Raw genomic sequence first — 17427 nt, forward strand, 5'->3', positions numbered from 1 at the left:
CTGCTGATTTCCATTCCGTGCTATATAACTGTTAACATTTGAATCTGATGATTGCATATAGCGCTGTCTTATTCAGTGTGCGCAAGAACATGCAGGTGGCCAGTTACTGAGTGCTACAACGCACATTTTAAAAAAAGAAAGAGACAAATATATGTGACGTTTTGAAGAAATCATTTTATGACGCGAATAGTACCAATCAGAAAACATCGTCGAAGTAATGCAATATTATTTGAAAACGAACAGCATCAGATTGGGTGTGAAGTTATACTGGCGCTGTTTGAGTCAGATCAGAAGCTGAATAAGCTGAAAAAGCTCCTGTTCTGACTCTAAGTAAAAAAGCATGAATTAATCAACAGAAATAACCGCGATTGACATTTTAAAGTTAACGATTTACAGTGCATACCAATTTATAAATTTAATGTCTGTTTGAGGAAAAAAAAAACACTTTCTTCAAAGCTGGGAATCGAACTCAGGTTTCTGTAGCAGGGTTCGGCAGCTGTGCTCCAAGTCAGCAAACCGTAGCGTTAAGCCACGGAAGCTGTTGTATCCTCCTTGAACCTTTTGTGGTATTTATTTGATGTTTGGACTTCAGGCTTCACAGATTCTATAGTTTATGCCTAAATTTTGTAACATTTATTACTAAAATATGAAAAAGTTTCTGTTTTAGCAATGTGTTTACACAGATTACTGTAGAAACGGAACACGCATGAAATGCATGTATACCAAAGAGCGATCTATTATTTCCATTCTAAAACTCCAGCAGTTCAGTCACTCCCAGATAATCAAACACGGCATGAGCTGGGAAAACTTAGTGAACGTTCTGTGACGGTGGGGGATGGAATAGCCGGCTGCTCGCTGCTCCTCTTAATCGGCACATTTAGAAGACAAAAGAGAGGTGAGAACTGTTTTAAGGTGGGCCGGATCTACGAGTTTTTTCGTAGACTCTGGTAATTCTAGTGTTAATCCTTTCTCTTATCTCCCTGCAGACCAAATGTGGGAAATTCCGCCTGGTCCCACCCCCAGAAGATGTCACTTCCGGTTCCGGTCCCATTATCCCTCCTCTTCCTGCCGTTTTACTATATATGCGCCATGTTTTCTAATCTGGGCAGTTCTGTTTTGGAATCTTGTCTGTATAGACTATTCTCACAACCTTTTTTCGAATTTTGCAGCCATTTCTCAAGTATACAGGAGGCTGCCCCAAACATCTTTGTGTGTCAAGACTTGATTATTTACCACTATATACTGTATATACATGCCTTCTTAAAGGAAGAACCGGTAGGGAGTGCATGCACAGGGAACTATCTCAGCCCTCTTTGGTTGCAGCAGTGCCTCGGATTCCCACAGGGCTCCATGGGAGTTGGAGTTTAGTGCAGCCCTGTTGGGTTCTGTGGTAGCCACCATGGGGTGCTGGATGGAATGCGAAGCAGTACTTTGATGGACTTCTGCCTCACCTGGAAGTGTTTCTGGACCATCCTAATAGGCCACCAGAAGTACTCCCGGGTGCAGTATAAAAGAAGCCTGCTGCCATTACTCCCTGAGCCAAAGTCAGGAGGTGTAGGAAGAAACTTGCTGGAGGAGAAGTGGAGGCAGAAGGAGAACAGAGACAGAGAAGAGAAAAACAAAGAAAGAGAGAAGTGTGCTGTATAATAGTGCTTTATAATCTGTGTTTGGTACTTTATGATATGCTGTGCATTTGGGAAACAAGAACCTTACAACTTGTGGGTAAAACCTTTCCTTGAATCTATAGTGTGAGTGCCAATGGCCCTGTACTATCCATATTACTAACCGAGAATGGTAAACCGGAATGAACGTAGGGACATCCGGCCATGGGCCGTAGCCGCAAAAGACGTACTGCGCAAGCGCCCCCACAAAACCCCCCTTCCAAGCAACGGAAACCGGATGCAAAGCAACGTAAAATAAGAAATGAGGCGCCCATAGCACACAGAAAAAAGGAGTCAGACGCGAAACGGAACACACACAAAGAAGAGAATTGAGACCCACGACACACAAATGAGGCAACGCCCCCTAGCACAAAAAAAAAAAAAAAGAAGTCAGACGCGAGCGCCACACAAACCCATTGGACACAAAACGGGACAGACTACGGACATAGCACACGAAACATACACAAAAAGCAGGATTCGGACCCACGACCACACTAACATAAATAAGAAATGAGACACAAAGCACCATTACTAAACGAACCGTCCGTATTAAATATACGTCATCTGAACACATTCAAATTATGCAGCATACACTGCATTACATTACATCTCATTACACTGATGCACTATTAACCTCTAACTGACGAAGTACCTGAAAGTAAAAACTTTATGAACTGCATTACATCCTACAATACTTCATTTGCTTTTGCATCTAATGGCATCCAGTGACTTACTCAACACCATTCATAAACTTCTACAAACGTTGATGAATAATGATATTCCCTTTGGAAGAAAGGTACTTTTATTACGAGGAGATTTTACACAGTGCTTAGCTATTGTTCTACATGCCATGCACTCAGCTATTCTTCAATCCACCTTAAAATACGCAGACAATTGGCATTGCTTTCAAAAGAGTTACGGAGATATTTGGAACAATTTCCCCTTAGAGTATTTGAACACTATTACCCCAGCCGGATTACCACAACACAATCTTAGCCTTAAAAATGGAACAATAATCATGCTATTAAGAAACCTTAACACTAAACAGGGTTTATGCAATGGTACACGTTTAGTCGTCAACACCATGCCACACAATGTTATTAAAGCAAAACTTCTTACAGAATCACATGCTAACAATACTGTTCTAATTCCTACAATTACCTTACAACTTCTGACCTGGAATTACCTTTTACACTTAAACGGCGACAGTTCCCCATTAGACCTGCCTTGACCATGACCATCAACAAATCACAAGGACAAACCATAGACAAAGTTGGCATCTACCTCTCTGAGCCCGTTTTTGGACATGGACAACTTTATTTGCTTCCTATATGCGTCATCTACACCTTCACACTATGCTATATCTCATTCATACATCACGCTCTTTGTAAATTCACAACACCAGGGGTTGGCGAGCGAAGCGAGCAGGGGGCGGAGCCCCCTAGTTTGCTAGAAGAGAGGGCTGAGAAAAGCAGCCATGAAGTATGGTTGAGGTCTTTAAGCAGGCTTACTAAAGCAGGGAGTGTTATATATATTCCGAAGGGAAGGTAGTTCAGTACAAGTAATATTCTTGCTGCCTTCACACACAGTATAACTGCAGGAGCAACTCTGAAACCATAAGTGCTTGGTTTATATAGGATACAGTAATGTATTCTGCCTTGTTTATGAGTGTGACCTGCTATGGACTGGTATCCTGTCCAATGATGGTTTGTGCTCCACTGCTGATGAGATAGATTCTGGCGGTCTTTGATAAGTTTTCCCTCAGGTCAAACACTGAAGAATCTGAAATCTTGGAGAAAATGGCTTCTTTCGATGCACTGGAAATTATTACAGAACTTGTTAAAACAAGAAAAAGGTATTAGAATCAAGCAAAATTATCTGCCAATATAGTGAGAAAGTTTAACTTGTTAAATTTTCTAAAAATGAGATTATATATCTTACACATACAAATCTACTCAAGTCAGTTATTCTTAAAATAAAAAAAACAAGATCTATTATTTCTTATCAAGATTTTCTGGCTTGTTAAGATTTCATTTTTTCCAGTGCACTGAGATTGCACAGGTGGTGAACCAGATGAGGGGAGGAAAGGCTGCAGGGATCTGTGGTATCCAGGGTGAGCTTCTCCAGGCCGGTGGTAAGGCTGTCCTCCTGGCATTGTAAGCAATCTTTGCTTCCATTTGAGAGACTGGCATCATCCCATCTGACTGGAAAATGGGACTTGTCGTCCCTATCTAGAAAGGAAAGGGTGATCGCCTGGATTGCAACAACTACAAGGGGATAACACTGCTCTCACTGCCAGGTAAGGTCCTTGTTAGGGCCATCCTCAATAGGATCCGTGATCACTTTTTCACCTACCAGCGACCGGAACAGTCTGGTTTTATGCCTAAGAAGTCTACCATCGACCACATCCTGGCACTGAGGGTTCTCATGGAGTGCAAACGTGAATATCGGCAAAGTTTCTTTGCAGCCTTTGTCGATTTTCGTAAAGCATTCAACTCAGTTGATCGAGCTTCCCTGTGAGACATCCTGAGGGTTTGCGGGATCCCCTCGAGGTTGCTGGATATCATGGCCGGCCTGTACACTGGTATTGTGAGTGCTGTGCAGAATGGAGGCAGAACCTCTGTATTTTTCCCAGTTGATTCTGGGGTTCGTCAGGAGTGTGTTCTTGCTCCTACTCTGTTCAATGCTTGTATGGACTGGGAGTTGGGCAAGGTTGTGGGGCATCTGTTGGTGAAGAAAGATTCATGGATCTTGACTTTGCTGACGATGCTGTGATCTTCGCGGAGTCAATGGAGGCTCTGATCAGGGCGCTCTAGAGACTGAGCGAGGAGTCTGAGTGTCTGGGCTTGCGAGTGTCCTTGATAAAAACCAAGATCCAGGCCTTTATTGACCTCTTGGGCACAGCCATTAGCAGTGTGTCTGTTTGCAGAGAGAGTGTCGACCTTGTCGAGAGATTTACTTACCTTGGCAGTGACATTCATGTCTCTGGTGAGTCTTCCTATGCAGTCAGTAGACGGATTGAGAGAGGATGGGAGGTCATGAAGTCACTGGAAAGGGGATTGTGGTGCTCCTGATATCTATGCAAAAGGATGAAGGTCCAAGTCTTTAGAGTCCTGGTGCTTCCTGTCTTGTTATATGGTTGCGAAAGATGGACGCTATCCAGCGACCTGAGATGAAGACTAGACTCCTTTGGTACTGTGTCTCTCTGAAAAATCTTTGGGTACTGTTGGTTTCACTTTGTGTTGAATGAGCGGTTGCTCATGGAGTCCTGAATGAGGCACATTACCTGCATTGTGAGGGAGCGTCAGTTACAGCAGCACAGCCATGTGGCGCGTTTCCCCGATGGTGATCTAGCTTGTAAGATCCTCATTGTTGGGGACGCGAGTACCTGGACTAGGCCAAGAGGTCACCCATGTAACACCTGGCTGCGGCAGATAAAGGGTCATTTCCAGAGGGTGGGACTGGACCGTGTGTCTGCCTGGGGGATTGCCAACCGAGATCCCGAGATGTTTCATCATGTAGTGGGTGCAGCAATGCACTGTACAGTGCATGCTCCCCGACTTGACTTGACTTGTAGATATGAAGTGTATAATGTGAGGTTAATATTCACCTCAATAACAAGGTTATTTAGAGAAACCTGATTTATAAAATATACCCTTAGCAGGGTCCTGGAGGGTGCATGGGAGTTTGCCCAACCAGTCTACATGTGTTTTGTGGACTTGGAAAAGGCATTCGACCATGTCCCTCGGGGAATCCTGTGGGGGGTACTCCGAGAGTATGGGGTACCGGCCCCCCTTATAAGGGCTGTTCAGTCCCTGTACGATCGGTGCCAGAGCTTGGTCCGCATTGCCGGCAGTAAGTCGAACCCGTTTCCAGTGAGAGTTGGACTCCGCCAGGGCTGCCCTTTGTCACCGATTCTGTTCATAACTTTTATGGACAGAATTTCTAGGCGCAGCCAGGGCGTTGAGGGGGTCCGGTTTGGTGGGCTCAGGATTGGGTCACTGCTTTTTGCAGATGATGTTGTCCTGTTTGCTTCATCAGGCTGTGATCTTCAGCTCTCTCTGGATTGGTTCGCAGCCAAGTGTGAAGCGGCTGGGATGAGAATCAGCACCTCCAAATCCGAGACCATGGTCCTCAGCCGGAAAAGGGTGGAGTGCCCTCTCAGGGTTGGTAGCGAGATCCTGCCCCAAGTGGAGGAGTTCAAGTATCTCGGGGTCTTGTTCACGAGTGAGGGAAGAATGGAGCGTGAGATCGACAGGCGGATCGGTGCGGCATCCGCAGTAATGCGGGCGCTGCATCGGTCTGTCGTGGTGAAAAAGGAGCTGAGCCGCAAGGCGAAGCTCTCAATTTACCAGTCGATCTATGTTCCTACCCTCACCTATGGTCATGAGCTATGGGTAGTGACCAAAAGAACGAGATCGCGAATACAAGCGGCTGAAATGAGTTTCCTCCGCAGGGTGTCTGGGCTTTCCCTTAAAGATAGGGTGAAAAGCTCAGTCATCCGGGAGGGGCTCAGAGTAGAGCCGCTGCTCCTCCGCATCGAGAGGAGTCAGATGAGGTGGCTCGGGCATCTGATCAGGATGCCTCCTGGACGCCTCCCTGGTGAGGTGTTCCGGGCACGTCTAACCAGGAGGAGGCCCCGGGGAAGACCTAGGACACGCTGGAGGGACTATGTCTCTCGCCTGGCCTGGGAACGCCTTGGGATTCTCCCGGAAGAGCTAGAAGAAGTGGCCGGGGAGAGGGAAGTCTGGGCATCTCTGCTCAAGCTGCTGCCCCCGCGACCCGACCTCGGATAAGCGGGAGACAATGGATGGATGGATGGATGATTTATAAAAAGCCATTTAGAGAAACTGGATTATTAGCCTCTGAGCAATCTTCTAAAACAGAGATAGATTTCTGTATATGGCCATGTAAACCCTTAATTGGGTTACTGTTAAGGATTATGTTGTTCTGTGCATGTCCATTGCACTCTGTCAGCCTTCACATGTACAGTATTTTCTTCACACACACATTAGCAGCCACAAGTAGAAGTGTCCACAAAATAAATTTCCAGATATAAATGATCTGTGTCTCAAAATTTCAGAAATTGCTAAATTTATGTTGATGTGATGAATGTATAATGCTAAACTCAGCAACACAATCATGACAACAGTAGGGCAACTGTTAGCAATATTCACAAATCTCTTTCTCTGGCAAACATTTTAATCTCCAAAAAAACAAATGAGTTATAAATAAAATGAGACCACATCTTCCCAACCCAGTAACTCCCTTGAAAAGCACAAACATGCTGAGAGATGGCCAAGGCATAGGTCCCTGAGAAAGTGTAGGCACAATGAATATACAACAAAATAAAGGAGAACTGTGTGAAGGGCCATTGTTTTGTGAGCAACAACTGTTTCTGTATGAATCTATGAATCTGTGCAGACTGCTGATGTGAAAAGTTTTGTATTCATCTAACATGCCATCGGCTGTTCACATATGTATACAGTGAAATATGTAAGGCCATAATTTTTAAACTGTTTAAACAGAAAATAATAGTTTCTACTTTCTACTTCATTTATTACTTTAGGACTCCTGGTTTCAAATTTTGCATTTGCAGATCCTCATATCTGAATTGTTAGTTTGTTTGGACAGAATTTTATTTTTCAAGAGGAAATAATATTAATAATTATCATTAAGACTGGCATACTTCATATTATAATGGTCCCCTGTAGTGCTCACTGGCACTAAGTGCTAATGGGTTTTAGAACCTTTACAACACTTTTTCAGGTGGCACGCTCACCATTGCCATGATAGTTGGAATTCTTATGAGATTTTGCAGCCTTGCCATTGCATTGAAGCTGTTTATATCCCTAATGGAATGTCATGTCATATTATGGGCAACACATTCCTTATAATATAAACAATAAACCTATTTTTCCTTCTTTCAGATAAAGATGCATTTGTTTGTACTTGCATACATCAAAATATTGGAAGACCTGAATCTAGGCTTAGAATTTAATAGCAAATGCTGGCCAGAAAAATGTGCAGTTTTTTCATACAAAAAAAGAAAAAGTAACACAAAAGTAACAGTGCTTGTAACACATTACATTTCACAATAAGTAACTATATAACATATTTTGTTATTTTATTAAAAGTAAATTATGTTACTTGTTACGCATAAAAGTAACATTTCCCAACACTGTTCACAAATAATGTTAAAGCAACTTTCCGCTGCTTAGAGGGAAATGCAGATGACTTCTAAGAATCTAATTAACCAAAAAAGAAGGCCATGAAGTAGACCTGGAATTTATATTATGCTGAGTCCTAGGTTGCTGACACTAATGCACAAAGCTTAACTCTAAGCTGGCTTCTGTTTTAAGCAAGCCATAAACAAAAGGTGTTTTTTTCACAGAATCAACATACAGAATTATTATTTGTATTACTCATCTATGGGAGGAGTCATATTTCACCAAATAAAGACTACTATGCCTGTTGCTCAGATTATAATATTGATCTCAGTTTGTAGCACTGTTGGCCTCCTCATTGTGATCTGCAACCATAGTGAAAACAAGAGTGTGTAGCAACATCAGTATTAAAACTTAAGAAAAACAAAACCCTAAAAAATTAACAATAGATTGAATATACTGGATGAGATAACACCTATAATGTTATGCATGTGTTAATGAAAGTGTTTGCTTGAGGCTTGGACTCTCCAGGCGGAGGGGAGATTCTGATTCTAAGTAACCACAGCTGATGATGGAGTCAGACTAGTGTAACCACAAGGGGGGCACTGAGCCCTAAACAACAGACACAATGTCACCCAACACAACTTCATGTCTAAATTAAGGGTAATTATTTGTTACAAACACATTACAAATAATCACCAGCTAAAATCAATACAAGAATATAACAAGTAATCAAATTCTTCCCTCCAGACTCTGACTTCCCAAGGTGAGGGTGGTGATTCCATTTATCTCAGACCCAGGAGTACTTCCGGTGCCAGAATATGGTCCATTGGAAACACTTACATGTCAGGTAGAAGTGCCACAAAGCCCGGATTGTAAACCCCTGCAGCACCCCTTGATAAAACCCACAAATCCCAATAGGGCTGATCTTTGGTTCCTAGCATGCTGCCATCTAGTGTATTTGGGAACAAAATATTGACCAGTCATCTCCGCCGATCCTTCCATTGCAGCCTCCTGGCTTGGTAAGAATCCCAATTCAGTCCTGGACAGGATGCCAACCCATGTGTGCTATCCATTATGCTAGTTAACGTACATGACTTATTTGTATTATAGATGTTGATTAGCTGGGGTTTTTAAATTAATAACTGTTTCTGTAAAAATTGCATATTATTTAGTTTCATAACAGGGTATAGGCCAAATTTCAGAGGAGGTTTGCAACATTTGTTGGAGAAATATTTGGACAATAGACATCTGAGTAACAAGGAAAGATCAATTATTTGTGTATCAAGTACCTGCAGTTTATTTGGAGCCGAGCCAGTTTGTCTTCACTTTGTATTACTTAGTAATCCATAACACAAAGTGATTTAGAACACAGACAGGTACAGAATTTCAAAAGGTAAGTAAATTGCATACAAAATGCTGGCTCATTGTGGAAACTTAAAAAGATAAAATAAAATGCTTAACATTTACTTTTTTCTTCTTGTTTTTCACAGAGTCATTATCAACCTCTACAAGTACAGCTGCAGGTAACACAAAGATGATGATCTTTCTTTTTAAACTTGCTATACTGTTAATGAATGCCATCTAATATATTTTTGTAGTAAGCTGTATCATAATTATTTTTTAAAAGAGAGAACTAGAATTTGAAAAATATTAGCACACTATTAAAATATGAAAATAACCTGAAACCACATGCAAAAGTATTCATATTACCTATATTCAGTGCTGTATGAACTGTTTCATTATAATTGTTTAGATATAAAACACATTAAAACCTAACAGCACAAAGCACACCCAGTTGTAGTTACTTTTTCCATCAGGCTTGCCCACCACATATCACATACACAATCCTCACCATCCCTTATCCATTTTGTAACAGTTCCCTTTTTCACTGAAGGCCATTCCATCTTTCTTTAGGTATGCAGTAGTCTCAATAACAAATGAAAGTAACCCAGGACTATGCCCCTAAATAGAAGACTGGCATTTCTTACAGAGAGATAGTCCTGCTTTTGCCAATGGTTTTGTTTGCTCTCTAAGCATCTTAATTATTATGCAAAACATCTTGAGTAGAAAGAAGTGGGAGATTCTTCAGGCTATTATTGGAGTCAGTGTCACAGTACCACATATTTTAGGTATCGGCACATATTTTAGGTATGCAGGCAGATTAGAATGAAGGACACTAATGGGAATTTATATAAATCCAATCCAAAAAAGTATATTGGAGAGAACAGCTTTAATTGGTGGTAGTTATAATACAACAAGGAAATTGCAGGTCAGGTATCTCTTACATTTTCCAATTATGCAGTTTGCATGAACCCTTAAAAACACCCTGAAAGTCAGATATTTTATTTGTGGCATAGTCAATGTACTTTGCTCTTTTTATAATAGTAATAGCTCTTTTTAATAATTTTTAGTCACGTCTTATAAAACGTCTTTGTGTTTTATGATGTCTCATTAGATAGACAGTTTATCAATCACTTTTGAATATGCACCAATATGTAGTGGTATTAATCAGAATGTGACAAGCAAAGGGAAAGATGGGCATCTCTTACCTTCTCCATGTTTGCTAGATAAGACACTGGTACATGTCTTTTGTGAACTGACAGTTTGTCTAAGGGCCGGTTTATACTTCAAGCTCAAAACCCATATGCGCCTGCATCACGGCTGCCACATGTTCCCAGCGTTCATTTCAGAAATTAATGCGACGTGTGCACAAGTTGCAGTACCAGGAAAAAGTCGGGGGGAGGGCGCATTGTGCTAAAAGTTGGAATGTGACGTCAGAGTCTCTGTTTACTATCTACATGTGACAGAAATCCGCTTGAGGATCCTAAATCGATGTGCGTGCTTTGATGTTTGATGAATGGTTCGACGTGGTGAAGCAAAATGCCGACATACAGATGCATTCGTGGTGCTTTTATATTCAAGCATTACATATTCCCGATCGTAATAACACGATGCATTTTAAAGTCTCACATAACATCTTTTGTGCCTTTTTTTTTTTGCAATTGCACAACAGCAACATAATGCACAGCGCTGTATTTGAGCCACAGAGAAAAAAAATTAAGGACATGGTGAAAATATGTATTTTGTGATTAAAGTGGAAATTTCGGCTTTAATCTCAAAATGTCCACTTTAACCTCGTAATTTACTTTATTATTAAAGCAGACTGTCGTAAATGTCATCCCAGTTTTAAATCGCTACGAGCTTCTTGGACCTGACAGCAGTGGCAAGCAGCAATAGATCACCACACAGAACACATCTTTAGATTTATACTTGATATCAATTTCATGATGAAATGCAATAAAGTATGTATGTTACATTTTACAGATAAAATGTTAATTTTGTTTAAATAACAAATACTGTTAATAATTACACACATGGTGGTGACACGGTGGAGGAGCGGTAGCACTGCTGTCTCTCAGGGAGCCACGTCACTGGTATTCCCTGCTTGGAATTTACATGTTTTCCTGCTGGGTTTCCAGAGTGTGCTCCGGTTTCCTTCCAAACACATGCAGATTTGGGGATTTGGTGCTACTAAAATGACTCCAGTATATGTGTGTGCTTGTATTCACCTTGCGATGCCCCATCCAGGGATTGTTTCTGCCTCGTGCCCAATGCTTGCTGGAATGGACACATCCCTGGATTGAATGGTGCAATCATTAAACATCCTTTTCAGAGATATTGCGGTAAGGTGTCATCGGAATTTAATGTGTGTTCCAGGCAATTCACAACACAAAGAAGCCGAACCAGTTCTCACTGTGATAATATCTCGCACTGCCACCTGGTGGATTCCTCCAGATTTACGTAAAGTACGCGCGCAAGTATAAACAGTCAAACACCAGCGTAGCAGGAGCGTCTGCTGCAGCATGTGTTGCGTCGCTTGAAGTATAACCCCAGCCTAAAACATTTCTCCACGATTCATTCCCTGCTAAAAATAGGTGTTTCAAAAGAAACCATTAAGTTGTGAAACATTTGTAACAGTAAGAACAGTACTTCGATTGTGTCCAAACAGGACTGACTGGGAAAAGAAAGTGGCTGTTTTTTATAGGCAGTGTGAAGGAAGAGGAGGGTCCAATGGGACACAGGTGGAAGTAAGCTCAGTAGGAGGGCATAGTCTGGAGACTGTAGTGGGACCCTGTTGGGGTTTAGCTGGTCTTTCCTTCTGGTGATCTGCAGAGGATGGAGAAAAGACATTAGTACACTTTGTCAACCCCTGAATTAGTGTTTTACCATTAGTTAAGCTCATAGACTGCCGGTTCTATTCAATAAAGGCGCGCACAAAAAGGCGACCTTCAAAAGGGCGACCTCAATTGAGCGCCGAATAAAGGCGCGCGTAAATAAAGGCGAGCTTCAAAAGGACGACCTCAATTGAGCGCCGAATAAATGCGCACGCAAATAAAGGAGCGCTTCAAAAGGATGACCTACGGAGCAAATTAAATTAATTGTCCTTGATTATGCTAATAGACCGCATCTCGAATATCTACGTGGCATTGCACATAATCTACAGCTTCAAGTGTAACTTGCTTTCACCTTTTTATACATTCAGTCATTGCCTTAATCTAATTTTCTGTAATTTTGAAAACAACGAAATATAGAGAGAATTAGAAATAGTTCGTTAGAAGTAGTTCGTTAGAAGTTCATGCATTAATTAATTGGATGTTTTAATATTCTTGCTTTCACCTTTTTATACGTTCAATCATTGCCTTTATCTAATAAATTTTCTGTAATAATTTTGTTGCGTTTGCCTTTATTCGCTGCGCCCAATTGACGTCACCCTTTTGAAGCGCTCCTTTATTTGCGCGCACATTTATTCGGCGCTCAATTGAGGTCGTCCTTTTCAAGCTCGCCTTTATTTACGCGCGCCTTTATTCGGCGCTCAATTGAGGTCGCCCTTTTGAAGATCGCTTTTATTTATGTGCGCTTTTATTCGCCGCGCCCAATTGAGGTCGCCCTTTTGAAGGTCGCCTTTATGTGCGCGCCTTTATTGACGGATACCAGACTGCCTCCCATGCACATGTGTGTGACACGATATTCTATATAAACTGATCATAGGGTTTCCTTCCTATTTGCAAACTTGAAAACCTTATCAGTTCATCCCTCTCGCCTCTCATTCTCTATTCTTCCAAAGTTCTAGAAACTCATTGCTTTAGTCTAGTTAAGTCTAAGAGCTAAACTGATAGTGTATAAATAACAGTAATAACAGTAATAAATAACAGTAATTGTGATCTACTGTAGTTTTTATCTTAAAAAAAATGTTAAAAAATTACTTTCCTTTTTAGTTAAATAAAAATGCTTCATTAATAAAACACAACTTTTTTCTTTCTCATATCTTACAGTGCCATTCACGGCACCTACTTCTCCATCGACAACAGGTAAATTATAATTAGAGAAAGTAAATAAAACTGATTTATAAAACTAAGGCTTCAAATGACAAACTGTGGTTGAGGATTATATTCCAAGTTTATTGCCTTGACATTTTAGCACCTTCTATCCTACTAACAATTGCAACTACATTTTGGCCATTCCTAGGGTACCTAAATTCAACCAAATTGGGACAGAATAGTCTGCTATCTGGATTCGGTTTCCGTTAAATACAAGGGATGATGCATTGCTTTTTCACCTAATTTGGGCCCGTGTTTTTAGTGAAAACTCAATATATAATATCAAAGGAAGAGGCATAAAATAATTTTTGTATTTACTGCAATACGTTTCATATTTGTAAAGATAAAATGTTAAGATTTTCTTGTATGCACAGATTCAATTTTGCTAGATTAACTGTTTTTATCATTTTACTTAGATATGAGCCTAAGGGCCTTTTATTAATCAATTTTGCTTTCAAATTCATCTGTCATGACTGTTGTGCTGCTTCACTGCCACTAACTCTGATTTAAGGTTTGTTTCCAGAGAATTCTTATAAAGCCTATCATTACACTCTGTACTGATGTACGAGTTACCTTTTTCACTAAATGCACCTGGCCATATCTCATTAGAAAAACAGATTAGTAATCCTTGCAGATATTTTTTTTACTTTTACCTACTTTATTACACTTTTACTTAATGAGTACAGATGTTTTTAGCTAAAAAGTTCTATGAAAAACCTTGGGTAACACTTTAATTTAGTTACTGCAAAAATGCATATATTATTCATTTACTTGAATGGTACAAGACCTTCACAAAGGCTTCTTCTGGTATTCATAATATGTATTAAACCTCAGTAGGTTATGCATCGATGTGCAGTATGGCATATTCACATGATGATAAAATTACTTGTTGGTCTTATACTAATATGTAATATCAAGAGAAATGTGTCTCAGTTATGCCATCTCAGACCACTCCAAAGTGAGGTTTTGTTAGTAGGTCACATTGCAAAGATGAATAAACACTTTACTGATGCTTTAAAAGTATTTCTGTTAAGGTATTGTTACATAAATGTAAATGGGTAAAAGATGCAGTACCTAAACTAAAGTGTTACCAAAATCACATAAATTCTGATATAGATGATAACAGATTATATTTAATAATAGATTATGGAATATTTGACATAAAGACTAAAATATTTCAGTAAGCAGTACCACCTGTGCATTGTTACTGTAGCACACATCAAGCACTATGTCAATTGCCTTCATACTTGTACAAAGTATCTGCTCTTGAGACAGTTGTCAATAAATTCATTTTTATTTTACACTTTGTAAGTCATACTGCAAAGTGAGTTAGAAAAAGATAGAAGAAACAACCGTAAACAGGAATCATTTTTGTCCAATTGTTGAAGCCCAAGTAAATGTTGAGTTATTATGGAAAAATTCTAAAATATACAAATTATGCGTTATATATTCATTTTGCTTTTATTTTTACAGAATTATCTTCAGTCTCTACAACCTCAACAACAGGTAACTACTGATAAATAAGATCCTCCGTTTTAACTGTTAAATCAATATGATTTTCTCATTTTTATATACAAATGGATCAAAAAACATTAATGAAACAGAGTATGAAAACGTGAAATATACAAAAGGATGGCAGTATGGTAATAGCAAATAAATCCTACAAAATAGGCTAGTTCACCTGACATAAGTGTTTTGGTAAATTTTTATAGTTATTAAATACAATCTTATAATCTAGAAGAAGGGAACAAATCCTAAGTGCTCAGAAGAGATTTACATATTTTATTTTTTCAGTTGTGAATATTGTATTTTTTTCTACATGCATTCTGTTTTTGTCAGAACTACATAAGCCTAAGTAAATTATTGAAATATTCCAAAATATTTTCATAACAAATTATATTTTGATTTTGCCTTTATTTTCACAGAGTCACCCTCAACATCTACAAACATTACAACATTTTTGAACATTAGAGCAGGCCATTCTGCCCAACACAGCTTGCCAGTGCTATCCACTTAAAGCTTCTAAAAAACATCAAGTCTACTTTTGAAAGTCCCTAAAGTCTTACTGTCTACCACCCTTCTTGGTAGCTTTTTCCAAGAGTCTATGGTTCTCTGTGTAAAGAATAACTTCCTAATGTTTATGTGAAATTTACCCTTAACAGGTGTCCAACTCTGTCCCCGTGTTCTTGATGAAGTCATTTTAAAATAACAGTCTCGATCCACTGTAGTTATTCCCTTCATAACTTTAAACACTTCAATCATGTCACTTCTTAATCTTCTTTAGCTTAAACTGAAAACGCTTGGCTCTTTTAATTTTTCTTCATAATTCATCCCCTGTAGTCCTGGAATCAGCCTAGTTGCTCTTCTCTGGACCTTTTCCAGTACTGCTATGTCCTTTTTGTAGTCTGAAGACCAAAATTGCACACAGTACTCCAGATGAGGCCTCACCAGTGCGTTATAAATCTTGTGCATAATCTCCTTGGACTTGTACTCTACATATCGTGCTATTTAACCTTACGTTCTGTTTGCCTTCTTAAATGCTTCTGAACGCTGTCTGACAGTTGACAGTATAGAGTCCGCTATAAGTCCTAAATCCTTCTCATTTTGATTTTCAGACCTCCCAAATACGCCAACAGAAAACTGTTGATATTGTGAAATGATACACCTTGACACAACAAAAAGGTTTGGGGCAGCCACCCTGTATACGTGAAAGTTTGTCTGAAAAAAAGGCAAAATTGAGCAATAGGTCTTTAAAGATAAGAGTCCAAAATAGAACTGAGATAACAGAAGGAATATGGCGATTTTAAAGCCGGACAGGGGGGATGACGTCATCTGGGGCCTCATGTATAAACGGTGCGTACGCACAGAAATGTTGCGTACGAACCTTTCCACGCTCAAATAGCGATGTATAAAACCTAAACTTGGCGTAAAGCCACGCACATTTCCACGGTAACTCATACCTTGGCGTACGCAATTTATCCGCCCGGTTTTGCAGACTGGCGGCACCCAGTGTCAAAGCAGTGCTACTGTTCCTGTATGGTTACCCTTTCTTAGATCCACATCCACGGCGGCGGCTTTATCAAATACACTGAAATTAACCGCATATCGTTCATAAATTTAATGCATCTGATTGTAATTAACCTGTAACAATATAATGGTCCACAGAATGGTCAAACTACTGTTCCTGTGTGCTCATCCTTTCTTTCTTAGCTCCACATTCCTGACGCGGCTTTATAAATATACTGAAATTAACTGCATATTGCTTATTAGTGTAATGCATCTGATTGTAATTAACCTGTTGCAATATAATGGGCCAGGGAATAGCCATAGTATTCCAAATACCATAACTGCTTTAGCGTTGTTACGCTCACTGCATCTTGTTCTTCTTTTTGCTGTTCCCGTTAAGGGTTGCCACAGCAGATCATCTTTTTCCATATTACTCTCACTGCACCACTCGGAGTATTTATATCACTGTATCTGAGTGTGAATCACAGCAGCAGATGATCGGAAAGAGAATTATCGGTGTACAGTTTCAAGTACACACTACCTCAACCACGTCAAAAAGCGTCAAAGCCTTTCCTGTACGGACCTCGTGTTACAGAAACAGTTTCATCCCAAGAACTATAAACGCACTCAATCACCTCACTGTAAACTTGCACTACAGTTATAATATTGCACAACCTGCGCTACTTTATAAAGCGCGTATGATGGCAATATCATTTTTAAGATGAAATGCAGCAAAATGTGTTGCTTATAGTATACAGATAAAACTTTAACTTCATTTAAATAATCTGTATTGCTAATAATTAAACATGTGAGGACACGGTGCCGCAGCATATAGCTGGTTCAAGGATAGCTCCTGCCTTGCGCTGTATTCTTGCTGGTGCTGACGCGACACTGGAAGGATTGACGAATAGAATAATTAAACATGTACTACGAAGATATTTCAATGTTCCTTAAAAGTTTTGAAGAATCGGCGTTCTAAGCTTACAAATGGCTTAACGTCTATTACAGAGCTGATTGTGTGGCGATTGGAGAAAGAAAAGTATGGACAGGAATTGGAGGTTAGTACGTTTGAAAGAGACAGTACTTCTGTAATAAATTATTTCATCGAAGATCACACATGGTGCAGCAAGCCTCTTGCGTGAGATATGAACAAGCACTGTGCCACCGTGTTCCCATGTTTAATAACATGCTTTCATTCCGATCATCATGAAA

General features: G+C 39.9%; 1 protein-coding gene across 3 annotated transcripts in view; it reads left to right on the plus strand.

Annotated features, from left to right (window-relative positions):
* LOC127526745 (secretory phospholipase A2 receptor-like) overlaps positions 1–17427 on the plus strand; it is a 58250-nt gene that overhangs the window by 22831 nt on the left and 17992 nt on the right. For all 3 annotated transcript variants that reach the window (XR_007934175.1, XR_007934176.1, XM_051923280.1), the window contains one exon: positions 14683–14715. Coding sequence is in view for 1 of the 3 variants with exons in the window: in XM_051923280.1 (XP_051779240.1) it covers positions 14683–14715 (33 nt within the window). In the remaining 2 variants the exon portion in view is untranslated. The remainder of the gene's footprint in view (positions 1–14682; positions 14716–17427) is intronic.

The sequence above is a fragment of the Erpetoichthys calabaricus genome, chromosome 1, assembly GCF_900747795.2.
Source record: "Erpetoichthys calabaricus chromosome 1, fErpCal1.3, whole genome shotgun sequence".
Classification (NCBI taxonomy): Eukaryota; Metazoa; Chordata; class Cladistia; order Polypteriformes; family Polypteridae; genus Erpetoichthys; species Erpetoichthys calabaricus.